Source organism: Juglans microcarpa x Juglans regia, chromosome 3S (assembly GCF_004785595.1).
Source record: "Juglans microcarpa x Juglans regia isolate MS1-56 chromosome 3S, Jm3101_v1.0, whole genome shotgun sequence".
In the NCBI taxonomy this organism is placed as follows: Eukaryota; Viridiplantae; Streptophyta; class Magnoliopsida; order Fagales; family Juglandaceae; genus Juglans; species Juglans microcarpa x Juglans regia.
Genome location: NC_054599.1, coordinates 24,136,389 through 24,151,620, shown reverse-complemented (window position 1 = coordinate 24,151,620; position 15,232 = coordinate 24,136,389). Strand labels below are relative to the sequence as shown.

The 15,232-nt window shown below is 37.3% G+C and overlaps 2 protein-coding genes across 3 annotated transcripts; one reads left to right on the top strand and one right to left on the bottom strand.

The window, feature by feature from the left end:
• The first annotated feature begins 867 nt into the window (after positions 1 to 867).
• On the top strand, positions 868 to 4,027 carry LOC121258464 (probable receptor-like protein kinase At2g21480). The gene has a single exon (XM_041159972.1). It carries the CDS (start codon positions 1,011 to 1,013, stop codon positions 3,639 to 3,641), a length of 2,631 nt encoding a protein of 876 aa, XP_041015906.1. The 5' UTR covers positions 868 to 1,010; the 3' UTR covers positions 3,642 to 4,027.
• A 1,865-nt stretch (positions 4,028 to 5,892) lies between these two features.
• Positions 5,893 to 14,240, bottom strand: LOC121258465 (SUMO-activating enzyme subunit 2-like). Of its 2 annotated transcripts, XM_041159974.1 has the most exons (12): positions 13,880 to 14,240; positions 13,662 to 13,751; positions 10,019 to 10,102; positions 9,696 to 9,935; positions 9,220 to 9,321; positions 8,270 to 8,728; positions 7,924 to 8,153; positions 7,230 to 7,323; positions 6,954 to 7,136; positions 6,741 to 6,838; positions 6,504 to 6,565; positions 5,893 to 6,449 (listed from the first exon to the last, which is right to left on the bottom strand). In XM_041159974.1, the coding sequence occupies exons 1-12, from the start codon at positions 13,910 to 13,912 to the stop codon at positions 6,235 to 6,237; spliced, it is 1,890 nt and encodes a 629-aa protein (XP_041015908.1). In that variant the 5' UTR covers positions 13,913 to 14,240; the 3' UTR covers positions 5,893 to 6,234. The 2 variants fall into 2 exon arrangements, with proteins under 2 accessions (XP_041015908.1, XP_041015907.1); XM_041159973.1 differs by having other exon boundaries at positions 5,893 to 6,565; positions 9,717 to 9,935.
• Positions 14,241 to 15,232: the final 992 nt, after the last annotated feature.

Here is a 15,232-nt window from a genome sequence, read left to right as displayed (position 1 = left end):
GTTGAGACAGATTGCGAATACAAAATTATATATATATATATATTTTTTATATTTAAAAAAAAAAATTACAACATCATTAAAAATTATTTTCTTAATTATTAAGTAAAAAAATTTTAAAAAAATTAAAAATTCCAGCGAAAAGAGCAGCATTTTTCTTTTCTTTTTTTCCTTTTCATTTCTTTAAATTATTTGCAGCCGTAAACAGATACGGACAAGAATAAATTCAGATAATTTGTGTCAGAATTAAAATTAATATTTATCACTCAAATTTTTATGTGATGGTATTTGAAAAAAAAATAGATATATAAATAACATCTTATAATTATTTATATAAGCAATTATTATTAGCTCCGTACATTTTTCTCTCTCTCACACTTGGAAGTCTCAAATTCGATACACAATGAATCCTTTTCCATTCATCAGAGCAGCAGGTGGACCGTGTTATTACCGGCCACCATTCATACAAACTCATTGTCTCTAAGAAGAAACTGCAGATAGAGGACAACCATGATGATCATATATGTTATAAACAGCCATGCATGGCTTCGAGAACAAACAAAGTTAGAGGAGAACTCGAACATTTTATAGAAGTTGAGCTAGGTTGAACTGTGTTGGCAGAGATTAGGAATGCATGGCACGTCTAGATCATCAGCACTTGGCTATTTGTCCTAAAATGCATGCATGAAAGGCCTCCGCCCTTCGACTGCAAAGATTTGGATGGATTAATGAGAGAGACAGAGAAAGGATAGGAATGGTGCTTGACCTTTTCAAATTTTGGGATTTTTTTATGACCGTTAGTTAGTTGGTAGTTTCCAAAAATGGAGCCAAACCCAACAAAAGAATCATGTCCACAGTAAAAATCATCTCTTTCCCTCCAATTCTATCCAAGAAAAACAGTAACAGAACGTGTAGGAAAAACCCATTACAAAGATACCAAAACAGACTCTTTTTCAAGACCAATTTGTTAGTTTCTTCTCCATGCATTCTGCTCACCTCCTCACCCAGGAGGGATGGAGATCATAGGAAAGAAACCAAGAAACTTGCCCACATCCAATCTCTTTCTATCCTCCTTTCCATCACCTTTTCCATCGTCGATGGCTACTCTCCTGGTCCTTATCTACGCCTTTTTTACCGCCTCTACCACCGCCTTTTCAGCCTTCGCTCCCTTCGTTCCCCAGGACAACTTCCTCATTGACTCCGGCGCCGATAAATTAGCCTCCCTTCCTGATGGAAGAGTGTTCAGAACCGAAGAGCAATCCAAGCAATTCTTAGAAGCCAAGGATGAAATCAAGGTTTCAGTGGAGAAGGCCGATGTTCCTTCGCCCATTTACTTATCGGCAAGAATCTTTGTCCAAGAAGCCATTTACTCCTTCCCCTTGTCTCGGCCCGGCTGGCATTGGGTTCGCCTCCATTTCTATCCCTTTCAAAACGACCAATTCGACCTCAGGACTGCCACGTTCTCGGTCAGCACCGATAAATACGTGCTTCTCCACAGCTTTAATATGAACAACAGCTCAAAACACGTCCTCAAGGAGTTCCTTCTCAACTTGACCGAGCCACATTTATCGATCAAGTTCGTGCCCATGAAGAATTCCGCTGCTTTCATTAACGCCATTGAGGTGGTTGCGGCACCCGATGAGCTGATCACCGATGTCGCCAACGAGCTTTCGCCTGTCGGCGAAGTTTCGGGGCTATCCACATACGCTTACCAAACCATGTACCGGCTTAATATGGGAGGACCCCTCATCACCTCCGGAAACGATACTCTCGGGAGGACTTGGCAGCCCGATGAGTCGTACCTTAAGTCCAGAAACCTGGCAAAGAGCGTCTCCGTTTCGACCACCATAGTCAAGTACCCCGAGGGAGTGACGCCCTTGATCGGGCCACAAACGATGTATGCTTCCGCTGTTGAAATGGCTGATGCCAAGGTCGGTCAGCCTAATTTCAACGTGACATGGAACTTTGAGGCAGACCCGGGTTTTGGGTACCTAATTCGGCTTCATTTTTGTGACATCGTGAGCAAAGCGCTCAATAACCTCTATTTCGACGTCTACATTAATGGGGAAATGGCGATATCTGATTTGGATTTGTCACACAACTTGAATGGTTTGGCAATGGCTTACTATAAGGATATTGTGGTTAATGCTTCCTTGATGTCTAACGGACTAACTGTCCAAATTGGTCCTTCTAAATTGGGTTCCGGTGATTTGAACGCCATTTTGAACGGTCTAGAGATCTTGAAAATCAGCAGTTCGGTGAACAGTCTTGACGGAGAATTCGGAGTTGATGGAAGCATGGCTGCTGACGGGAGCAACCGCAGTAAGGTTGCTGCAGTCGGGTTTGCGATGATGTTCGGAGCCTTCATTGGTCTTGGTGCAATGGTAATGAAATGGCACAAGAGGCCTCCGGACTGGCAGAAGAGAAACAGCTTCTCTTCATGGTTGCTCCCTCTTCATGCTAGTGACACGAGCTTCATGACAAGCAAGAACTCTTTGGGGTCTCACAAGAGCAACTTTTACTCCTCAACTATGGGATTAGGCCGGTACTTCTCATTCACGGAATTGCAGGAGGCAACCAAGAATTTCGATTCCAATGCAGTAATTGGCGTTGGTGGATTTGGAAATGTGTATCTCGGGGAGATCGACGATGGGACAAAAGTGGCAGTCAAGCGAGGGAACCCTCAGTCGGAACAGGGCATTACAGAGTTCCAGACAGAGATTCAAATGTTGTCGAAGCTACGACACAGACATTTGGTCTCCCTGATCGGATACTGCGACGAAAACTCGGAAATGATATTGGTTTACGAGTACATGTCCAATGGTCCTTTCAGGGATCATTTGTACGGCAAGGATTTGCCCCCATTGTCATGGAAGCAGAGGCTGGAGATCTGTATAGGCGCGGCTCGAGGGCTTCACTACCTTCACACTGGCACTGCACAGGGCATTATTCACCGTGATGTTAAGACCACTAACATTTTGCTGGATGAAAACTTCACCGCCAAGGTTGCCGATTTTGGGCTCTCAAAGGATACTCCAATGGGGCAAGGTCATGTGAGTACTGCAGTGAAAGGAAGCTTCGGGTACTTGGATCCTGAGTACTTCAGGAGGCAACAATTGACAGATAAATCAGACGTGTACTCATTCGGGGTGGTTTTGCTTGAGGTGCTCTGCGCAAGGCCCGCCATTAACCCAGCGCTCCCTAGGGAGCAAGTTAACTTGGCTGACTGGGCTATGCAATGGAAGAGAAAAGGCTTGATTGACAAGATCATTGACCCCTTACTCGTTGGTTCCATTAATCCTGAATCCATGAAGAAGTTTGCCGAGGCTTCAGAGAAGTGCTTGGCTGAATATGGGGTGGACAGGCCGACAATGGGAGATGTGCTTTGGAACTTGGAGTTCGCTCTGCAGCTTCAAGAGACTTTTTCGCAAGGAAATGCTGAAGATGATAAAAGCAAAAGCAATTCCTCTGCCATTGTTTCCACCTCTCCTGCTGTTGTGACATCATCCACCACTGCTTCCAACTCTGATAGCCTTCTAGTCACTAATCCGGAAGAGCATGAGAGTCCAGCCCAAGCTCAGGCCATGAATGAGCATTCAGGAACAACAATGTTTTCCCAGTTTGCTAATCTCAATGGTAGATGATGATCATTGAAACATTGAGTGCTGGTCTATATCAGTACAAGTTTAAGCATCTGGTGCATGGAATTTCAATGCTGTTCTGATCCGCTCTGTGCGCACGCTTCTCTCCTGAAAATGATCTGCAATGCTCAATGAAATGATTGTTCATCCACCTGGCTTTTGAGTTTCCAAATACCATATGATTCATGTATTCAGTATAGGAAAGGATGCATGCATGCACAGATGCTCTCCTAGTAATCTTATACATTATCAATATTATATATTAGAGCATCATGTTTTTTTTGTACCATGCAAGTTAGAGATTGAATTTGTAAAAAAAGTTCAAAGGATAGTGATTCTTTTTTTTTAATATTATTATTGCGTGTAAATTGGTTTTTTATTTCTTGTTACGATAATGGACGTACGACCAGAAATTTCCATCAGTTTCTTCAGTCAATCTAAAGGTTTGCTTTCATATTCACAGTGTTTAATTGCTTGAACAAGTGTTTTTCTTGCGTTAAACATCAAGTTCTTGATTTGTTAATGTGAATCAAACAGTTCCCAAATTATTGAAGGATTTTGAACCCAATTAGGCAATTAAAACTGATTCTCGCTCTTTTGCAAAAATATTGAGTTATCCCTCTCAGTGGATACGCGTAGAAAAAAAAAAGACATTCAAAAGTTTTGGTCCCAAAAGTTTCAATTATAGATCAACGAAAAAATAAATAGAAAATCTGTATAGTATTATCATAGTGGAGAATGCTTTAGTCAGAAACAGATTATATAAAAGTAAACTCACAAACTGACATAACTTGATATGGTACGTCAAATTATAAAATTACTTTTATTTTAGAGTATATCTAACATATCACATGAAGTTACGTCAGTTTATAGGTTTACTTTTGTATAATCTTTTTGTAGCTGTCCAAAATTATATAAAAAAAAAATATTGAAGTGTTCCTGTTACGGAATGGTACTGAGAAAACAAGTGCAGATTGTCTATGGCAAACATTAGCATCAAATAACCCATTTTGGATCAATTCATTAAAGGGATAAATCAGGCAATTTGTCTAACCCAAATTGGGAAACGTAAACATATGACCATAGGCATTGGAATAAAGGAAAATCATCTTTAATTCTCTCCACCACGATTTTGTGTGCAAAGTTTTGAGGCATGACAAGGGAAAAAAGGTCAATTTTCAGGGGATAAAGTGAGATGCTTTGTACAAAAAAATTAAAGGTAGGGGCTGCTGTTGAATGAACCAGAGGGAGTGTCGATAAGAATGTGGTCATGATGTCTCCATCTCTAACACGAACCAATTAAAAGCTGTGGCTTCTATTTTTAGTCTCCAAAACCAGCCCACATTTTTCGAACCCCAAATGCAACTCCTACCCATGATTACGTGTGTGCTCTTATCCCCAGAGCTACCTTTCTGAACGTTATTACATCCACCAACTTTTTCTCTCTATTGCTCTGTTCTTTCTTTAAAGCCAACATGGAGAAAGATACTGGCAACATGATCATGAGGACCTTTGACATGGATGCATTCAGGACAAATCTTCCACAGAAGCAGGTTTGCATTGTTATTTTTCTTTTTCTTACTGAAGATGATTTGGTTGGAAGTTGGTACGTACGAGCCTGTTGGTATGGCTCAACATATATAATATGCAATATCATGTTGCACCTCCGTCTCATTTCCATCACATTTTGTTGATGAGTAATTTTACATACAACCGTGAAATGCGTAAACGCAACGTAATCACTTTAAAAAAGAGTGAGGTGTACTATTAAAAAATTAATTTTTTTTATGTGAGCCTCATATTTTATTTATTTTTTTCAAAACGATTATGCAACAGTTGTAAATATCTTTTATCTTTGTTGATTGGTCCCATTTATTGAACATTAGATCAACTTTTGCTTTTCAAAAGTTGATGGGCAATTCCATGTCAACATGGATATATAGCAGAATGAGGGATAGGATAGAACATTTTTCTTAAATTAATAGATGTTTTGACTTTCAGCAGGAGAGGACTACTGTCAAGGTGTTGGAAGGAAGCCAGCCACCGTGCATTAATTTTCAAAGAAAACAAGGCCAATTCTGAAGTTTGATTCTCATAACCATGGATGAGCATCTTCTTCCACAGCCGACGAACAGCATTTTGGGAATCCGTGCTACGAATTTAGCAAGCTAACTACATTGCTTCTTGATGCTCCAACCGGTTCATGACTTGCACCTTCTGAATTCAAAAGAAAAATATCACTTGCACATGAAAATTAGAAAATTACACTGTTGAAAATGAATGATTCAAATATCTCCTGAGAATTATGGTCGTTAATTAATTCAATGACCAGAGTTCATTTCAGGTCAATCTCCATCATTGCTACAGTACAGCTAGCTCTAACCCGTGTTAATATAGCTACGAAGAATACACATTGTTACTACTGTGTTAACATATACAAGGGGGATAGAGAGAAACGACTAATTCTATCTAACTCAAGCAAAAGGCTAAATATCGAGACCTAAAGCAACCATTATCAGCTCCAAAAGAATCACCGTATCTTCCTAATGGTACAAAATTAGGATGTAAGATGCGCCCTTGATAATTAAGTCGAGTACTATTGCAATCTTTTCTTCTTGTTAATGCCAGGATCCTGATCAAGCATGAGAAAATCGTCTTCGTCATCGACCACTTCCAATTTATTGTGATTTCTAGTTCCATCAGTAGTATTCGAAAAATCTTGAGCAGCAGCCCCAGGAACCTCACATACTTTCCTTTTCTTCCCAGAAGAAACAGTTCTCATCTCATCATTCTTTTCAGCCTCCACTGATGCATTTGATGTGCTCCCACCATTGCCAATAGGCTTGTTATCATCCTTCTCCACTGAAGCTTGAGTCCATCCAGAGAGAAGCATTCCATCAGGTTCCTTTTCTTCATCAAATTCCTCTCTGCCAAAATAGAAATGCATGCAGAATTTACATATATGAACCAAATTCATGCAACACCCAACCCCCCCCCCCCAAAAAAAAAAATTATAGTTGTGAAACTTGTCAATCTAAACAGGCACTTCACACGTTAGATAGGAAGCTTATGCTCAACAGATACAATAAGGAAAAAAAAAACCTGTGCTTGATATTGATATTGCACGTAAGTTCCTGTTTCAGATCTTCAACTGTGACAGTAACCCCACTAGTAATTGGAGAAGGAAGCTCAGACAGCACCTGAGATCAAAATTTAAAAAGAAAAAAATAGAGAAAAAGGGGCACATCAAGAACAAAATGACAAGTGAAGATAAAAATAAATAAATAAATAAATAAATAAAAAAGATATATATACCTTCTCGAGATTGGCTGCATAATTTGCTACCATGTCTTCATCAAGATCATCACCAACTTCATAAAGAAGTGCTGACCCGTGCATAATAAGGGGAAAGTACATCCCAAGCTTGGCCTTAACAATCTTTTCCACAAAGTCACGCAACTTTGCATGACGAGTATTGATCTCGAGCTTTAGTGGCGTCTATTTTCAGTCATACCAAATGTGAGCATATTGTACTTGTGGATGATTAAAAGATAGTTAAATTTTAGGGGAGGGGAGAGAGATCTAAAATACCTCTGAACAAACATAGCAAGATTTGTTAGCTTCAAATGGTTCCACTGGCATCAGCAGCATCTTCCTCGTTGGATGCTCTAAACAATATGTCATCCTACATAACAAAGAGGAAATCAGTCAAATATACAGACTTTTTTTTTGGGGAGGTTTCTTTTTTTTTTGGGGGGGGGGGGGGAACCTACTCATGCTATTCATTAACTCATAAATGGTATCTCACCAATTAATAACGTGGTAAAAGGTGATAAAAATCTCCATACAAAAAATTGACACGTCCCTCATAAGCTCTTAATCAAAAAAATCTCAACAGCGACATTTACATTATCCTGGGATTGACAATATACCACTCATTCGACCAAATAAAAAAGTAAATGAACTTTGCAAATGGGGCCTTCCCTTCTAGCTTTAAAAGCAAGCCAACCAGACCCAAAGTATTCTAGTGAAAGACTATGAATTTACTCACGATAAATGTATACGTATCTTCTTTTTCTTTTTACCAACAGGGGGTTAGCAAAAGTTAAAGCATCCTCTTTTTTAAGCCGTATATACTGCCATGAATTCAGCTCCTAAATGCTCATTAACAAATGAGGACAGGAAGCCGCCACATGCAAATAACACATCCATCCAGAAAACCAAAGGCAAAAACATATTTTAAACATAAACACACAAAATAGAAAGGAACAAAAACTGTGCACACCTATAATTTTTTGTATCACTTTGCAGCACCTTGATTGCCTCTATCACAGTCAACCCAGCAATAATAGCATTCGTTGTTGCAACGGCATGTACAATATTACCAGCAATACCTTTAGCTTCAAAAAGGCTCTGCAAAGGGATGCCAAAAGAAGAAGCCCTTATATTTGCTGCAGCAGTAACAAATTCCACAGCTAACTGATCATCTTTGTCAAAAGTCAGGTTTCCAATCTCCTGCTTATCCACACAGAAGAATACAAAATCAAAAAACAAAATCAGTTGTTGACATGGGAAAAATAAATCAAGTAGTTGAGAGCTTTATCCAAACACAGCAATGGTTCAAGTCAAACCTTCTCCCTCTTCATAAAAAATAGTTTGAAAGCCTCCAAAAAGATTCTTGAATTCTCCACAAGGCTCCATATATCCTGTGGATTCTTCATTCCCAGAGATGCCATGGCAGATACTGACGATGAATCATCTGTTGCACAGTTTTTATCCAAATTTCCATTCTGTTGAGCCAGGCCATTGGGTGGGACATAACTACTATAGATAGGTTTTGGTCTGGTACGGTTTTTCCATGTCTCTTCATTGGACAAAGCTACTTCAATATTATAACCAAACACATGATCATATATTCTCCTTCCATACTGATCAATGTCTTCATCTTTTCTACGTTCAAAAACATCTTCTGCTTGTTCTGATGAGCTAGCAACATCACTAGAATGCACATTTAAATCATTCTCCTGATTCTTGTCTCCAAATAACTTTCCGAAAAGTAGGTCCTTTGCCCATACAATACAGTGAACAAACTGCAAAATTTAAATAAAAAAATAACAATCGTCATAGACCAGCACTTACGGAGAAGAAGTTTATCATGCAAATGATCGAGCGATCAGTTATTTAACCCTTGTGACAAATGATCATTCATCTAATTACGAACATAATTACTGTAAGCTGGTAGAAAGCACATGACATTCTGCATTTTTGAGTTTAACTGCTCAATCGGAATACAATGTATTTTCAAACAACTATATATTGAAAGTCTAAAATAAATGGCAGCCACAATAACTTAGGAGCTGCGAGTTAAAGCTTTCGTGTCCTTTGTAAAGGGAAGTTTCATTCCTAACAGATACTCATTTTTACAATATTTTTCTCGGTCCCATGGATGCCTCTCCACTGCATCATTTTGCCCGTCAAAATGATCCTACTGCCAACTAGAGGCTCCTATCTTCCAATACAAACATACGAAAGCAGCTACTCAAAAACCAAGCAGTAGCGAACGACTAAAAACATGAAATACCTTGGATGGAGTACTGGTAATGGTACAGACAGGATACGTTTTTGGGGCAGGTTTTGGCTGACACTCATAACACTCTGTTCTTCCCTTCACATGTACGGTTACCTGCACCCATGAAGTAAAAAAATGATCATAATAGATGGAGCATCAGCAATCTCGTATGCTAAAAAATGAACTGCATGGAATAATTATCATACAATTGTTATAGAAAAGGCTATTCCTTGTGAACACAACAGATGCTACATATGTGGACAAAAAGTGTAAGTTTCCCTGATTAAAATATCGTCAGTGGAATAAACAAGAGCCACCTCTTCCATGGATTGTGTGAATTAATGATCCACTTTGAATTTTGAGTGTGTGTATATACGTACAGCCAATAAAATGACAGATGAAACAGAAAAGTATCACCAAAGACATAATTGAATAAAGTCCATATTACAGACCTGTTTTAGTATAAGATCAGAAAATATGTTTCAAACCTTTATAAGACAGTAGATCACCTGTCCAAGGAAGCCAGTCGTCCCACTTTCAACCAAAGGAACTTCAGCTGCCAAGCATAGGCGATTCACATGTCGCCTTGCATCTAAGTTGTCAAGTCCATTCAGAACAACATTAAATTGTTTGAAGAAATCCACATTAAAGTCAGGATCCTTGACATTTGCATGATATGGTGTAATTTTTATGTGAGGCCTAAATTTTAAGACAGCTTCACGAGCAACCTGGTTGAAAATTCTATGAGAAGATCATATAAAAGAAGTGTCAGTGCGAGACAAATGATGCAGGACTTTGGTGATGTACTTACTTTGGCCTTGGACTGCCCAACATGTGACTGTCGGAATAGAAATTGTCGGTTAAGGTTGCTCACTTCTATGGTGTCCATGTCAATCTGCAAGTTAATATTAAAAAATGCACAGCAAAATTGTTAACAGAAACTCCAAAATATATTATAAAAGAAACCTACATTATCGCCACAACCTCAGAAACTGCACACAGCAATAGCTCACTAGTCAGCCAATCAGAATGGTTAAATTAATAAATTATCCAGCATGAAAGCTGCTTACAATATAACAACTAAATCTCAACCGGAGGAAGGAGAAACAATATTGAATGGGCAAACTTCTTCATCTAATAGCTACACTAAGTTATATTAGATGGGTAATGTAGCAAAAAGCAGTGCTACTCCACATTTATAATTTTTTTTGACATAAAACCTCGCCAAGGTAGGGCCCTTCTATAACGACTCGGCCCAATAATTCTAAAGTCGGAATATTGTTAATTTTTATTGGGCCTAAATTATATTTAATGGGTCATATTGGAAAAGCTCACGAGCGATAAATTTTTGAGGTTGATTAGCAATTTTAATTAGGCTCAATAACTAGGTTAAATCTCATTTACTACTTATTGAACGAGTTAGACTCCTTTTATAATTTAAAGATCGACTAGTAGAAATTTATTTTAATTTAAAATCATCACTAATTGAAGTTTCCTACACAATCTCAGTCACTCCCAATCCTACATTAAATGAACTACTAGAATATGTTTTTTATTTTATTTCAAACACACTAGGATTACAATTCTAGAATCCTCTTCACCTTAAAATTCCTAAACCCAACCTATAACATCACTCACATAGGATAAAATCCTATAAATAGAGTCTCATGCACTGTACGTGCACCTACCTTTTTAAGCCTAGGTTTTTTTGTTTTCAGCTCTCTTTTTACCTTCAGCATACCAAAAACAGCCTCGGTTCTCTCCCTATCTTTCCTTTTTTTCTCTCACTAGAATTACCTTAAGGCTCTCTCTCTATCTCTCCTATACTTTTGTAATTGCCCCAGATCTAAGCCTCCCTCGCAATTTCTCTTTCTTTCATTTTTCTCTCACCGAATACCACTAGGTTTCAATTATTCCCTCTAGAAAAAAAAAAAAAAAAAAAAAAAAAAAAAAAAATCTAGTAGCCTTTCATAATTTGAATCATTTGATAAATGCTTTTGAGACTAAATTATATTTTTTTCCCTTTCTACTTCTCAAGTGCGCGTGGGGATCTCGGTTCATTTTGTTCAGAGAGCAATTTATTCTTTCTTCACAACTTTCCTCATATTGCATGTTTGTTTTCTCTCGGCCCTTTTACTCCATTGCACGACATGATCATTTACGTGTCGGAAATATTGGTTAGTACTACAAGGTAAGTAGCTTGATCATAAATTAGGATTAGCATACGTTAGCTAGTTATATATATTATTATTAAAACCAGTTCTTTAGAAGTCATTGTTTATGTAACACACGTCATGATATTTGCAAGCACATCATTTATCATATTTCATTACGCATAGTATAGTTATGTATGTATCATGCATCTCTACATCTCATGTTGCATAAGACATGTAAGCTTTCATAAGATCAAGTGTAAGATAAGTTCAGAACAGTTAATCAGATGGTCATTCAGATGCATGATATCAATGCGAATTTATGGGTGGACATGCAAGTCACGAACCTAAGCGTGGTCCACCATAGTATGCTAGAATACTACTAGGGCTCCCCTTGCGGCCGCGAGATGTGGGGCCGGTACACAACCTTGCACACAAGGTTAAGTGTATGGGCCAATAAGATAAGTATGATAAGTCAGATAATTCAAGACAAGTTATGAGTGGCGTAAGCATACGTATGAATGATCATGATTTTAAGTTCTCAAAATGAAATATTTTATGAAAAATCATATATTAAGTATGTTTACGTTATGATGGGTTTCTTACAAAGTCTTCACCTCATTTTAGTTTGTTTTATGTTTTTAAACCACCCCAGGTCAAAATATTAATGAAGCTAGAGCTGCAGGACGGGATTTAGTACAGAAAGGCGTGACAGTGGCCTAGATTATGTACAAAGATATTAAGTTATGGGTTTTTATGGCACGGATTTTGAGAAATTTTAATAAATGCTTCCGCGCACTCTCATTTACGATTTCAATATTTTAATTCAAAACGAATCTATTTATTATAAGGAAACTTTATACTTGGCGCTTCCTTTAGAATAAAAATATATCTATATATATTTAAGTCAGGTTCAGTAGTAGCACTCTGGCTTCCCTGAGAATTTCTAAAAATGACTTTATTCGTAACTAGGGGAGCGGGGTGTTACACCTTTCGACCCACATGACAATCACATCCAAGGTGAATTAGGTTCAACATACAAACCTTTGATTTCAGCCCAATACATCCCAGCAAAGGCTGGCAAAACAATGGCAGCCAACAACAAAATCAAATTTGCACCTTATAGATGATCAAGAGAAGGGGATAGCACCACCAGACCAATTTCATAGATATCCTCAAGCAAGTCTTGATCACACATGGGCAAGACCTCCAAAAAGACCCCCACCACTAAGACAAACAAGATCTACACTGAACTCATTATGATCACCATCTTAAGCTATTCATTATTATTAATGCACTAGTGCCACTTAGCCCTGTAGCTGGAAACCACCACATACACCAAAGTTAAGATCCAAGTACCACAGCTACCCTTGCTAGTGTCATTAATACCACTAACACAGAGGCAACAATCTCTGACAACCCTCAGCAACTAAAACAGCAACCAACTTTGCCTCCCTCCCAACACCCACCTATGGTTCAAGCAATGACACAGACAACAAAGTAACAGTACGTGACGTACAAATTCCTACCATGTCTAAAAAAATCTTAAAAGACTTGAAATAAGAAGATTTCACAATCCTGTGATGAACTGTCAGGGGTCATACAACTAGTTTAGTCCCGGATATGTGCATCACTATAAATCAGTCGGTTCAACTGCTATTGAAGTTTAACATCTCAAACTTCGCCACATTTGTCCACAACTACCACACCTACCCAAACATTTTCTGATAAGTACATCTTCCAAACTACTAATGAAAGAAGAAAAAAAAAAGATTAATATACAGAAACTCGATCCCATAAAATTCTTGATCGAATATGATATAGCATGAAAGGGGAGAGATTGTAAGTAGCATGGGAATTTTTTCCTTTCTTGTCCTTGATTACAAGAGGAATAATTAGTACAGTCATAAAAAAACGATAGTTAATTAAGAATTTTGTGGTATAAATTATAGTTATAAAACATAGATTTTGTAATAAAAGGAAGTTCCCAGACCTTACCTTAGAAGTTCCCATAAACAGCATCAAAGGAACCCTAAGCAAGTACTAAGCCCCGCGACAACGAACACATAAACTTCAATCAAGTAGCAAATTAAGGTTTTTTTGTCCATTAATCCGTATCAATTTTGTTTGATAAGTTAATCCGTATAAATTAAACACTAGAACCCTTCCCCACCTCCGAAATAACAAAGCCCCTGTAAAAGTATCAGAAATGAAAATACGAAATAGCTCATTCGTAATTGTTCCTCGAAATATGAGAAAGAAGAAGACGAAGAAATAATAATGAAAAAATAAACAACTGACGATGTGAATGTCTTGGAAACCAGACAAAGCGAGAGTCTTGAGCAGCTCGCAGCCAATACCACCTGCCCCAACCATAAGCACTTTTGCGCCCTACAAAACCCAAAAAGCCAATAATACTTCGATCAGCGAACGGAAACATCTTTGAAGTCGAAGCAATTTTTTTTTTTTTTTGGGGGGGGGGGTGGGGGGGGGGGGGGGGGGAATTATATTTCGGGTACCTTTAGAGCAGAGAACTGTTGCTGGGAAGCCATTGGAGAGGAAGAAGAGAGGGACGATGATGAGCGACTTGGAAATTGGAATACAAAATGTTAATATTATACAGCATGAGAGAGAGGAAGAGGAATTGTGGGGAATCGATAGCGGGACGTGAGAGAGAAGGTGGTGCTGGTGGTGGGTAGAATCTAAGAGGTCGTGACCATGGCCTTCGTGGAAAGCAGCAGCTACGCAGTCACAGAGGCGCCAAAATTACATAAAAATAGAATTTCTAGATAGAGAGCGAAGCAAATCTCTCTCTCTCTCTCTCTCTCTCTCTCGGAATTCACTGTCAGTGATCTACTAGGGTGGGTGTTTGGCAGCAGCCTGCCTTCGTGATTTAAGGCTAGTTTTATTATTGAAAACGATAAAAACATAACACTTTGCAACATTTTTTATAACAATGTTTTAAAAATGTTGTATAAAATGTTGTGTATTTGTCATTACTTTATATCATTAGTTTTTATTATTATTTACAGAATATCTGAGATCACTCACTACCTAAACTCAATCTTAATTTGTTGGCAATAAATAAATTATGGAACGACATTTATTTTTTATCAAAAATGTTATGTATAGTCATTTTTACGTATTCTTTTATGTATTTTATTAATGTGATTGATTGCATAATTTTTTAATATAAAATAATTATTTTAATCAATTATATTAGTAGAGTGCACAAAAAGTAAGCAAAAGTGACTGTATATATGTAGTATAACTCATTTTTTATTCCTTTAAATATATACACACTTTTAATTAGAGAAATGATATTTATAGTCATATGACATAAAGTATGTAAATACTGCACACTCTTTTTAAAAAAATAAATATGTAATTCATATAAAAAAATTAATTTTTTAAAATGATAAATCTTACTCTTTTTTAAAAAGAGTATGTGATATTTATATAACTTATAATTATATGTAGCATTACTATTTTAATTAATAATTTGTATGTTTTGCTTTTTTTCTTAACTATTTTATACTTGAAGAAAGCTCACTAGTGGGACGAATATCCATGCAAATAGTCGGGGCCGTATATGCCATGTTCAACTTCGTTAATCCGATTCTTCAAATAAAAAACTTGATATCGAACATCCCACCCCCCTTATTAATAAAAAAAATTCATTAATATCTTTTAAATAGTAATAATTTTAAAGTTTTGTGACTTATTTTTAAGAAAATTTGTATTTTTAAGTTAATACATAACAAAATTCTAATAAAGTGAAAAATAAATTTAAAATTTTACTATTTAAATGGTGTGTACAATGTATTATATACACTAGTTTGAGAATATAATAATTCTATTTTTAAATTCTC

What these genes read in the sequence shown, in the direction of transcription:
- LOC121258464 (XM_041159972.1), top strand. Translation starts at nt 1,011, where the DNA reads ATGGAGATCATAGGAAAGAAACCAAGAAACTTGCCCACATCCAATCTC.
- LOC121258465 (XM_041159973.1), bottom strand. Translation starts at nt 13,912, where the DNA reads ATGGCTTCCCAGCAACAGTTCTCTGCTCTAAAG. An exon ending in GTTTCCAAGACATTCACATC is followed by an intron (nt 10,103 to 13,661) that starts GTCAGTTGTTTA and finishes ATTAACTTGCAG; the next exon opens with ATTGACATGGACACCATAGA. An exon ending in ATGCAGCCAATCTCGAGAAG is followed by an intron (nt 6,839 to 6,953) that starts GTATATATATCT and finishes TTTTGATCTCAG; the next exon opens with GTGCTGTCTGAGCTTCCTTC.